Here is an 11,926-nt window from a genome sequence, read left to right as displayed (position 1 = left end):
ATCAATAAGTGTTCTTCTCTCTAAACAGAAAATTGGTACTCAATGCTCTATAACTTCGTACCCTATTTGGCCTTTTATACATTTTTTTATTCGAGCGTCACTGATGAGTCTTTTGTAGACAAAGCGCGTCTGACGTAAATATAAAATTTTAATCCTGGTATCTATGATGAATTTATTTGCAGACAAATATAGGTTATAGATAATGTTGACTGTACTTTTTTCGTACTGTACGCGACTTCTTTTGTCACAAAAGGTGTTTGCTTCGTATGAGGTTGGATAGTAAACCCAGTAAGAGGTGCTAACGTTTGAAATACATGGCATTACATAAAACGTTGTTTTTTGCAAATGTAATTATGTATAGTGAGATTGATAGTAATGTATAAGACAACATAATAGCGTGTCATGAAATTAAAAGTTCATATTTAAACAAGTTGCTTACCTTTTCCAAGAATCATAGTCGGTATGAAATTACCATCACATGCATCACATAGCGTAGGAGGTTTCTCAAAGGTCTCTGAAATTATCAGAAATCTGAATAATATCCTTTATAGTGCATGTATATAGCATTCAGTGACCAAATCTAACTCGTATAGGAACAAATAAATTAAATTACTTGTTTTAAACAGAAAAGGGGGTAAGGAAATACAAACAGGACATTAAAAACTCATGAATTGAGAGAATTTTGATATCCCAATGACAAAAATCAAAAGTCGAGGGAAATACATCCAACTACACAGAATCTGAAGACTAGACTACACGAACAACAAGAACACTTCTTAGCCTGGGGGCTCGTAGGTATTCCAGATTGGTATGTTAATTGATTATACATACCAACATAATCGTGTTCATACTCACGGAACAGGACATATGACATGTCTAGTAAATTCACTTCAAGGATTGATTTAAGGTTTAATTCAACATTGAAACGCTGTCTGAAGACATTACGTCATTTGTATCCAATATGGTGAGTTTTAAATTTACCAATTGTATCTTATTGACATTTACAAAAAACAAAAACAAAAAATCTTACTCCAATCCGTTACAAATAAGGCTACGATGTCTGGAAATCCATTTGTGACAACAATTTTACTGCATGAGTATGTATCGTGTGTACCATTATTCCGTCTATAAATAAAAACACATTTAATCAGTGTATAGCATGTAGAAAAGTCAAATTATATAACATTCTTTACGTATTTCAACTTAGTAGTTTTGCGTACTTAAATGTCTTCGTAATCACAATTTCTGAAATACAAATGTTATGCTACAGACAGCATACATTGCTCACCCGACATTCGTGTTCAAGTTAGTATACCAACAAAGTATTTTAATCGTATGGACCAAAAGTTTGTGTTATCTAAGTTTTTTTGTTTCATGAATTCAAACGTCAAAATAGACAAAATGGGACAATATTGATTAAGGGACATCTTCAAAAAGAAGATTGACAATCAGGGTTGGGGTATACACGTCGTCTTTCCTGGTAAATTAAATGTTCAATACTTGCACCAGATTTTAATTTTCCAAATTTGCTATCGTAAGCATTGTTGTGGAGGCATTAGCTTTCATATGCCCATCGGATGCAATGCAATTGTGATATAAAAAAAATCAGCATTGTTTATAACCAAATATATATTCTATGAGTTGTCATTGTCTGATTTAATTGAAATCACCTTCAAATTAAAAATTTTCAGTTATAATCTTATGTTGACAAAAACTGAAATTCATTCTTCTTGCATAACAATATATTCGTAGTACATTACGCAACAGCAATGTTTTTAAATAAAGTCGTTTTATTCATATATTCACCTATCATTAAGCTGTATAGTTTACAATAGCAATTAAAAGTGATTCGTTATAAAATTGAAACAAAATTCAACAGGGTTATCACCTCAGGTGAACTTGTGTGATATGGTGGGTAGGTATTTCCTGCCAAACGACTAATCTAAATAATTTGTGTATTACATTTTAAAGAAATGGGTAGGGTATGTTTACCTTATAACTGTGAAAAGTCCAGATCTTGCATAACATTCCTGGTAAAAGAGAAGTCTTCCATGCAATGTATAAACAGTAGTGGTTCGATTATTTTCTCTCACGAGACCTGGATTTACTGGACTTCCGTCGTCTCCTAGTCTTTCATAAATAGTTTTTTGTCTGTAACATGGTTGCGAACACAATCCAAATACTGATAAAAAAGAAAAAGAATTCAATATGAATATATGTGATATTCAATAAATATGATACATTTAAATCCTAACTAATTTGATTATGTTTGATTTGCATGTAAAGTTTGCTAAAATAAAATCCTTATTAAATGTTATGGTTGGTAATGCTTGTTTTGGGGTAAATTTATGCTTAAGAACCAGAAGTAGGGGAGGGTTTAGTATATGCAATCATAAGTGTTGGATTTTTTATAATAAATTGAACATTTGATTGGCTTATTTCCTAATGAAAGGAAGAGCTTACAAACTGACATGGCAGCTTGATTTAAATACGATGATAAAACATGAAGAACTCCTATTTATGCTTTTGACAGAATAACCCACATCCGACTTACTTATTCCTAGTTTGAAAAAAATAATAGATTTATCTAATTTAAGCGTCAAATATCGCACATGATGACCTATCGCCAAATGTTATTGTTCAAATCTAAGAAAAGAAAAACATGAGTTTGTTGAAAGGTGAAAAGTACTTTTACATAGATAACTACCAATATTTTCCGATTATTTAACCACTTTTACCTTCTCTTTTCCCAATATGTCACATCAGCGATTGAGAACTATCGCCAAATTGTACTTGCTTTATCATGCAACCCGTGCCACATTTGAAGCAGAATTAACGCACAGTTCATAAACATGATAAGAACATGATGTCATTCCAGGATTTGGCGTGCTTCGTGTTGCTCAGTCTTACATTTGATTGATTGCTTTTTTTTTTGTCATGACATTTTTAGTTTAATTTTGACTTTTGAGTTTTGGATACAGGGGATTCATTTTTACTTTCGTGGTAACCAGTTTTCGTACATATAGGAAAACTTGCATTTTTTGTGCATTTGTTTTGTAGTTTTCCAAAAGTCTGCATTTAATCATACAACAAATTTGCAATTCGTTGCACTTGAAAATTCGTGGTTTCTCTTCACCCACGAAATTTTACAAAAATCTGTTTCCAACGAATAAAAATTAATCCACAGTATAATTGTCTCTCCTACCAAAGGCTGGAGCTGTACTGTGAAGGACGAAAGACTAATGGTAAATCTGATAATGCAATAAGTAAATCACAGTGTGTAGGAAACAAAGTACTACATGTGTAGTAACGTATGAAACAGTTTATAACTGCTAAGTGATAATTTTCGTATTTTCAAATTCATGTTTCCCCTTTGGTAACATAATGCAGGCCATCGTTCATTTTCGTTTTTAAAAAAGTTCGCTAATTAAATATGAAGGCATGTCATGTGATTAACTTTATCTAACTGTAAGTGAAAATATCTTTAAAAAAATACTTAAAGGGACATTTCATCATCTGGTTTCATTTATTCATTTATTAGTAGTTAATTTGTACAAAGCAGTTGATGTGTCCATATAAAATGCGTAGAAAAATAACACCTCCCGTGACGGTAATAATCAATTAATGAGAAACATATATTTAATTTACATTTTTCATTGATATTTTATATTTATCTACTACATGTACTATAATAATCATTAGGTACTTTTATACATCAATTGATAATTACTTTGATTCATTTCATTCATATGTAACAATAGACGATTCTTTGGCGAATTCATTGTTGAAATTAAATTAAAAGTAATTTGTGTTGAGCGATATACAATTCTCACGATTTAATTTTAAGAAACAATTAGAAAGTAAGGCATGAAAGGCTCCAATTGCCTTGGTTGAATTGATATTCTGTTTATGTCTGTTTATGTCATACAAATTATGATGTTGCATCCTGTTTGCGCATCTCTGGCTATTGAATTATAACGTTTGAGCTGACTCAAAGTGCTTAATCAATTTATGCGTGAGTAAACATTGTTTTCTTTCAAAACTAGAGTATACAAAACATTGATCTTGTTTTTGTACCTTAACTGTTTGACATCAAAGGTCAGCTTCCTTTGTTTTACATTAACAAAATACTTTTTGTCTGATATTTTTTACGCTTCAGAATTAAATCAAATAAAAAAATATACGTGTTCAGTTTCCTTGTTAGCATATTCAATATATCAGTGAACATTAAACAACTAAAAAATTTTAAAAACATAACCAGCTGTTTCATAGATTTAATAAAACTGAACAAGAGTAACGGTTAAGAAAAACAAAACAGAAGTTCACATATACTTTTTTTCTATAAATTGTCAATAGTATAAGCGAAACGAAGTGGAAAGTTTTTCTGTGATCTTTATTTTTTATATTTATCTTTTATTTGGGTCATTTGCTTTTTTTTTGTTATACATCTGTTGGAACGTTATAGTTTCAGAACTAGTAAGGCATGGATATCGCTGGATATTAACTTAGATCATTTAAATTTGATAATAATTGAATTATAATTTATCAAATGAAGCAACGAAGTGGTTAAAATCGAACGATATACAAACCCCACGAGTTCATTACGTACGAATTTAATTATTATTATTATAAAGAAATGTAGGATACGATTCATTCAGGCAAGGTTGCGAGAAGATCAGTTGAAATATTCTATGTGGGTATTTTTGTTCAGTCACGTTGTAACTCTGGCGACGGTGAATCCACACAAGCGCATCAAAACCTAAGGAAATGTGTAAAGAGATTATCACCAAAAAAAATAATGCCACTGAGGTGTTACGGTCCCAGGTGGAATATTCATCCCGAAGTCATCATTAGCTCACTAGTTGTTGCTTCTATAGTGACGTTATTGTCACGTATACTTATTTAGAATTATCTGTGGAGTAATTGAGAGAAGTGTTCAATTACCTAATTCAAAGTTGACTTTAGATGAATCATATGGCTGCCATTTTCAGTCATATACATCCTAATGTATTTATGAATCTTTGGCTTTCAATTTTTAAAGTTTTAATGTTTCTAGTGATGATAAATCAAGTAAATAGCTTCTGATTAAAGAAACTGATATTCTAAGAATAAAACGTTTTTGTCTAAGTTCGAGAAGCATTTCATGTATTATTCAGCAAACCATTTGCCGTTAAAATCAGCTTCGGGGGTAAAACATTAACATCAGACCTTGTTGGACTTTTTGAAAGAAATCAAATAAGTGAAAAATGTATTGTCAGGTGAAACATGTAAGTGTTTATATATTATTGAAGAAATAAAAATGATCCGTTTGCATAGAAGGGGGTAAAGGATTAAACTTATTTAGTTGTGACGTTTAAAAGAAAATGACATCATTAGCCAATGATTAGGAGCTTCTGCTGTTAAACTGTTCTTGAAAGTATTGTTAAAATACCAACAAACATACTTTTAAACAAAATTCTATGCATCTGGAATAACGGAACCCGTCAAAAAAATTCAAAAAAACTAAGTTGCTGTTGAAGGGAGAGCATTTCCTTAACTATGCACTCGTTGCGTTGTTTTAACAACATTAATTACGGATATTGAAAACTGACGGTGATGTCATAACAGAGGAACAAAAGATAATGGGTTAACAGCTTTCACAAATAATATATACACGTTGTCTTATTTGACACATTTGTTCAATAATGATAAACACAACCATGATTTCATGACAGAAATTCAAAGGCACATGACTTCAAGAATGATAAAGATTACATACCGTGTTGTAAAAAACAGTACAATTGACGAATATTCAAACGATCGTCAACCTTTCAGGATAAAGTATTTTAAGGACAACGGAAATGGTTATTTAAAGGAAATAAGAAGTTATAGGTTGACAAAACTAGTTAGACTTAGATATTGGTCAACATCAATCTCAATCATTGTATTGTTATTCTTTTTGAGTCTGTGTCGAGTTTACTATTACTTGTGAAATTTAAATAAAAAATATAGAAGACGAATCTGTAAACTAATTAGTTGAAAACATATTTATCGAAAACATAAAAGTCCGTGAAAGATTGTTAATGTCATTTCGATATTAACAGTTTGACCATGTTGACGCCATAGTTCCGATTGTGTTGAGTTATTACAGAATAATTCTTCCCGTTTTGAATTTTGAAAGTCATCATTGACATAAGGGAAACCCATTTCGGAATTTCTTTCAATATATGTTATAAGAAAAACCTTAAAATATGCATTATCTGCCTTTTATATACCTATATGGAGTTATTTTCTTTCAGATCCATAGGTCATTCTTTCTGAAAATCAACCCGGACGATACCATGTCTCAATGAAATATGCTCTAAGGCATAAAATAATGACCTGTGTCAGGTCATTAATTTTCCTTGATAAAAATGCAATATTTAATTTATTTAAAAATTATATTCGTCTTATAGTTTTTTGTTGCCGATTTGGAAATTTATCTTCGATGATAGGTGTAAAAGAAATCGTCATTTTAATCTTAGAAACAAATATAACGTGAAGTTATGTTAATTCATCGCTACAATACAGAAAAATTATCATATTTGTCATATGAATTTTAATGTAGACTTTCATAAAATAAAGCCAGATTGAACATATTAGTGTGCAACATTTTGAAAATCCTATTGAGTCACACTGAATAGGTTGATTGATTGTTGGATGCTTGCTTAACGTCCAGTGGCAAATATTTCATGCATGTTCAGGACGTTACACACTGAATACTGTGACATACATGTATTTATATTCGTCTTCGTGTCAGTTCTTAATTTTTTTTAAATTTATGTACACCTTTTACTCTATCAAATTATCAACTAATAAGATATTCTTATATTCTATTGAATAACATTCACGTAACTCAATATAGGGTCGGGTGGGGAGGGTATAAAAAAAAGCAAAAAGCAGAGAGATTTATTTAAAGTCGGTTATACATATATCAATACAACATAAGCTCTGTAGAACTTTTATCCGACATTATATTTTCAACATATAATGATATCCTAATTATAAGTTAAAAAATGTATTGCTATTCAAAAGACAATCTTTCTGAATATTTTATTCGATTCAATTAAAATTGTTGAAAAAATAGCCACGTTTCCGCGATAGAAATGTCAAAACAAATAGCAAAAAACCATACCCCCTCTCTTTTCCATAAACTAAGTTGGTGCAATAATTTACTTACAATGTGTCTTGTATTTGTCAAACACTGTTATCGGATGGTAACAATCCATTCGTGTGTTTCTTCGTGCAGTTGCAGTAATATTTTTAGGATAATACATTTTAAAAGGTTTATATCTAGATTAATAAGTGAGTTTTATTGCACATTTTAAATGAGCCGTAGGGTGTATTAAAACGTGACCGCATTAGAAAGGAATATCCCACTTTAGTGTTGTCGGTAAAATAGGATATTGAATTTAGCAAATCTTTTTCAAAAATAATATTTTTTTGACGGTATATGGATAGGTTAACAAACTTTAAACTGTTTACGTATAACTTATTTGGTATCATACTTCTTTGATTACGATGCGAAATATATAAACTTTCACGTATGAACCAGATGAAAATGAGAATGTGTTTTTCAAAATAATATCTCCTTTACATACTTTATGTTTTGCAGCATGCTATTTTCATTTTAACCAGCTTTCAATGTTTGCTACTTCTAATTTTGAAAATCCCTTTAGTTTAGTTCGCCCCCTTATACCACGTTCAATTACATTTGATATATTCTAAAAATTGCAACGAAATAGGTATAAACTGTACTACAATAAAAGAATGTGCAACTACTACTACGTGGCAGCAACGATACGCATGTAAAGCTATTAATCCTTCAGAGTACAGCGAGGTTGAAAATAAAGGATCTGATACCTGCCCATGTATAAAAACATCACATATATATATAAAAAAGCCACAATTTGATAGAATCCTGAATGGTTACCTCTCAATTTTATCAAGTATGGTATGTGGTTAAAATGTTTGTTTCTTTTAGATATTAGAAAAAAGTAAATATCGTTTCAAAAATAATAAAGTTGTTTATTCCCAAATGACGTTATAAGTGACGTAATTGTAACGTCATAATAAAGAGGAATGTCGAAAACCCCGATTTTTTTGCAGAATTCTACAAAATTGTGGAACATTTACAAATTTCTAGTAAAACGAACGACGAATTAAATTTAATTCCTATTTTAGGCTTACATATCCTATATATTATGAGGCAGATATATATTTTTCGTTGACTACATTTATATATCATAAGTTTAGCAAGCATACCCATTTGATTCTTTTGATTTTTTAAATTAAAACAAGTACACCTTTATAGGGCCGTTTGTTATGGATCTTGGCTCTACCTTGCTTATGGTTGTTCACATAAAAGAATGATCCAAATTTAACATATTTGCGACGATTTATATTCGCGTGTTTTTTTTTTTCTACTGGCGAAAATAAATTGGTGCACAGAATCGGTTGTCCCAAATGACATAATGATTTCAAAACGATAAACGCAACCATAATTGAAGCAATTAAAAACATAAATAAAGATTTCTTACCGTTTCGGAAAAGCAATGCGAGGAACACACTTATCCAAACGATCGTCATGTTAAAATACTTTATTAATTTATGTTGATTCAAGAAAAACAATATATGTAGGTTTGTTCATAAATTACATAATATCAATATTTTTACAAGTGAAATGCTACCATCTGTTTCATTGTATAACAAATTAACGCACGTGTCAAAACGTGTAAATGATTATATAACAAATTAAAGGATTGTTTCTGAAAATAGAAAAAAAAAGAAACAGATGGTCGTTTAATGTGAAGTTTCCACTTTAAAAACGAATTTATATTTTGTTTTGAATATACTTAAAATTGAATGCTTCTTTTTGTAACTTCATTGGGGTGTAAAAGCGTTGACCGAAGTACATTTTGTATGAAGCGCGGAAGCGCTTCATTCTAAAAATGTGCGCACGGTCAACGCGGCTTTAACAACCCTATGAAGTTACAAAAAGAAACATTCAATACTTATAATTACATTTTTAGCTAGGATCATGAAAACACGAATTTTATCATTTTTTTTTTGTCTAATTCACCTGTGCACTTTATTGTGGAACCTCGTGTTATCACGAATGAAAAGTTTTATTGTGTAATGCAATTGCTTAAGGAATAACACGTGATGTGCAGTTAGCCAATCGGAATAACGTATTATAGTGAAACATACATCTAATGTAATTATAATTAAATAGACTGCATTTCTTGAGTAGACTGTTCTACTATCTGCAGAGATGTGAGATAACACCAAGATGTAAACATGATGCACAAGGACAATCATTCACAAGAATCGCAATTTTTAGAATACGTGGTCACATCATCTAATTAGTATGCTTTATCATTTTTATAATAGCATTGATTATCGAGTGCTTTGAAAGAGTTATTTGTTCTGGTTATACTGTTGGTACCTGATTTGTTACTAATGACAATAGATCATTCTGCGAAAGCGGTCGTCGGCGGTGCGGTGGACATCGAGAAAAAAAAGACGCTCAGTAAGTTTTTTTGACAAATTGACAATACCAGATTCCATCATTGACACATATATTTTTATTACGTTAACAAAATTTTGTCAAATAAGCATCAATCGCCTAGATTGTCGTGTGGTCTTTGTTGTAGCATGTTCGCATCAGGGATTTGACGAAAATGCTTTTCTGAACGATCGACATTTTTAAAGGCATTTTTAACGTACAGTGTTTCAATCAAAATGTTTTTACTTCGTAGAATACAAAAAATTGTTTTTATCTAACTATCTTTTTCATTGATTTTATAAACTAGTACGCGTATCAAGATAAGAATGAGGAAGTTCTACAAACCTTCTATTTCTAGTAATGAATAAAGAACGATTTACAATAATTGTTTTTATCTAATAAAAAAAACCCAGATGGTTGTGTTATGACAAATATTTATCTCATATGTGGATTGTTGACTTAACAAAATGAATTGATACTCCTTGAATCTTATAGGAAAGTACACAAGTTATCGGAGGTTTAGCTAGGTGTTGAGATGTTCTCTCTCGTATGCCCGACTATACATTGTAAAATGAAAAAAAAAACCTTTTTAACCTGACAGTTTCATGGTGAGTGAAGTATTTTGATACTTTCCATCCTGACAGTTTCATGGTGAGTGAAGTATTTTGATACTTTCCATCCTGACAGTTTCATGGTGAGTGAAGTATTTTGATACTTTCCATCCTGTCAGTTTCATGGTGAGTGAAGTATTTTGATACTTTCCATCCTGACAGTTTCATGGTGAGTGAAGTATTTTGATACTTTCCATCCTGACAGTTTCATGGTGAGTGAAGTATTTTGATACGTTCCATCCTGACAGTTTCATGGTGAGTGAAGTATTTTGATACTTTCTATCCTAACAGTTTCATGGTGAGTGAAGTATTTTGATACTTTCCATCCTGACAGTTTCATGGTGAGTGAAGTATTTTGATACTTTCCATCCTGACAGTTTCATGGTGAGTGAAGTATTTTGATACTTTCCATCCTGACAGTTTCATGGTGAGTGAAGTATTTTGATACTTTTCATCCTGACAGTTTCATGGTGAGTGAAGTATTTTGATACTTTCCATCCTGACAGTTTCATGGTGAGTGAAGTATTTTGATACTTTCTATCCTGACAGTTTCATGGTGAGTGAAGTATTTTGATACTTTCCATCCTGACAGTTTCATGGTGAGTGAAGTATTTTGATACTTTCCATCCTGACAGTTTCATGGTGAGTGAAGTATTTTGATACTTTCCATCCTGACAGTTTCATGGTGAGTGAAGTATTTTGATACTTTCCATCCTGACAGTTTCATGGTGAGTGAAGTATTTTGATACTTTCCATCCTGACAGTTTCATGGTGAGTGAAGTATTTTGATACTTTCCATCCTGACAGTTTCATGGTGAGTGAAGTATTTTGATACTTTCCATCCTGACAGTTTCATGGTGAGTGAAGTATTTTGATACTTTCCATCCTGACAGTTTCATGGTGAGTGAAGTATTTTGATACTTTCCATCCTGTCAGTTTCATGGTGAGTGAAGTATTTTGATACTTTCCATCCTGACAGTTTCATGGTGAGTGAAGTATTTTGATACTTTCCATCCTGACAGTTTCATGGTGAGTGAAGTATTTTGATACTTTCCATCCTGTCAGTTTCATGGTGAGTGAAGTATTTTGATACTTTCCATCCTGACAGTTTCATGGTGAGTAAAGTATTTTGATACTTTCCATCCTGACAGTTTCATGGTGAGTGAAGTATTTTGATACTTTCCATCCTGACAGTTTCATGGTGAGTGAAGTATTTTGATACTTTCCATCCTGACAGTTTCATGGTGAGTGAAGTATTTTGATACTTTCCATCCTGACAGTTTCATGGTGAGTGAAGTATTTTGATACTTTCCATCCTGACAGTTTTATGTTCTAAGTAATCAACACATGATCAATATTCTCACAAGAAACAGAAGTTTTAGTAAATTTATCACTCAGTGTAGAATTTAATGGCAGATCGTATATGCATGGGATGTAAAGTACACCCTGCAAAACATGATAACGTCATGGACACTTATGAAGCAAATACAAGAGAAAAGACTATTATTTTATCTGTCTTCCTACAGCTGTGTTGAAAAAAAAACTGTTTTTCTTCAGTCAATTTTTCTGTTTTACAAATACAATAATTCAACTTGTATATTTTTCCCAGGGGAGAGATGATATGTTTTGATGATTTTCGGCAGTTAAAAGACACTTGTATTTAAATTTTTGCACAAGTTTAGACCGTGAAAATTATTGTATTATCTAATTGAAAATGGTAGCTACAAACAACACTTCAGTATAAATTGCGTTTAATGGGCGATGATTGAACATAAAATTTAGAAAAAGT

At 31.4% G+C, this 11,926-nt stretch overlaps 1 protein-coding gene across 1 annotated transcript; it reads right to left on the bottom strand.

Moving 5' to 3' along the window:
• Nucleotides 1-422: 422 nt before the first annotated feature.
• Nucleotides 423-8,663, bottom strand: LOC139483348 (uncharacterized). Its single transcript, XM_071267372.1, has 4 exons — nucleotides 8,559-8,663; nucleotides 1,993-2,182; nucleotides 1,031-1,125; nucleotides 423-514 (listed from the first exon to the last, which is right to left on the bottom strand). Exons 1-4 carry the CDS (start codon nucleotides 8,605-8,607, stop codon nucleotides 423-425), a joined length of 426 nt encoding a protein of 141 aa, XP_071123473.1. The 5' UTR covers nucleotides 8,608-8,663.
• Between the last annotated feature and the right edge of the window lie 3,263 nt (nucleotides 8,664-11,926).

The sequence above is a fragment of the Mytilus edulis genome, chromosome 7 (genome assembly GCF_963676685.1).
Source record: "Mytilus edulis chromosome 7, xbMytEdul2.2, whole genome shotgun sequence".
NCBI lineage: Eukaryota > Metazoa > Mollusca > Bivalvia > Mytilida > Mytilidae > Mytilus > Mytilus edulis.
The sequence above is the reverse complement of the archived record's forward strand: the minus strand, read 5'-3'. Positions and strand labels throughout refer to the sequence as shown.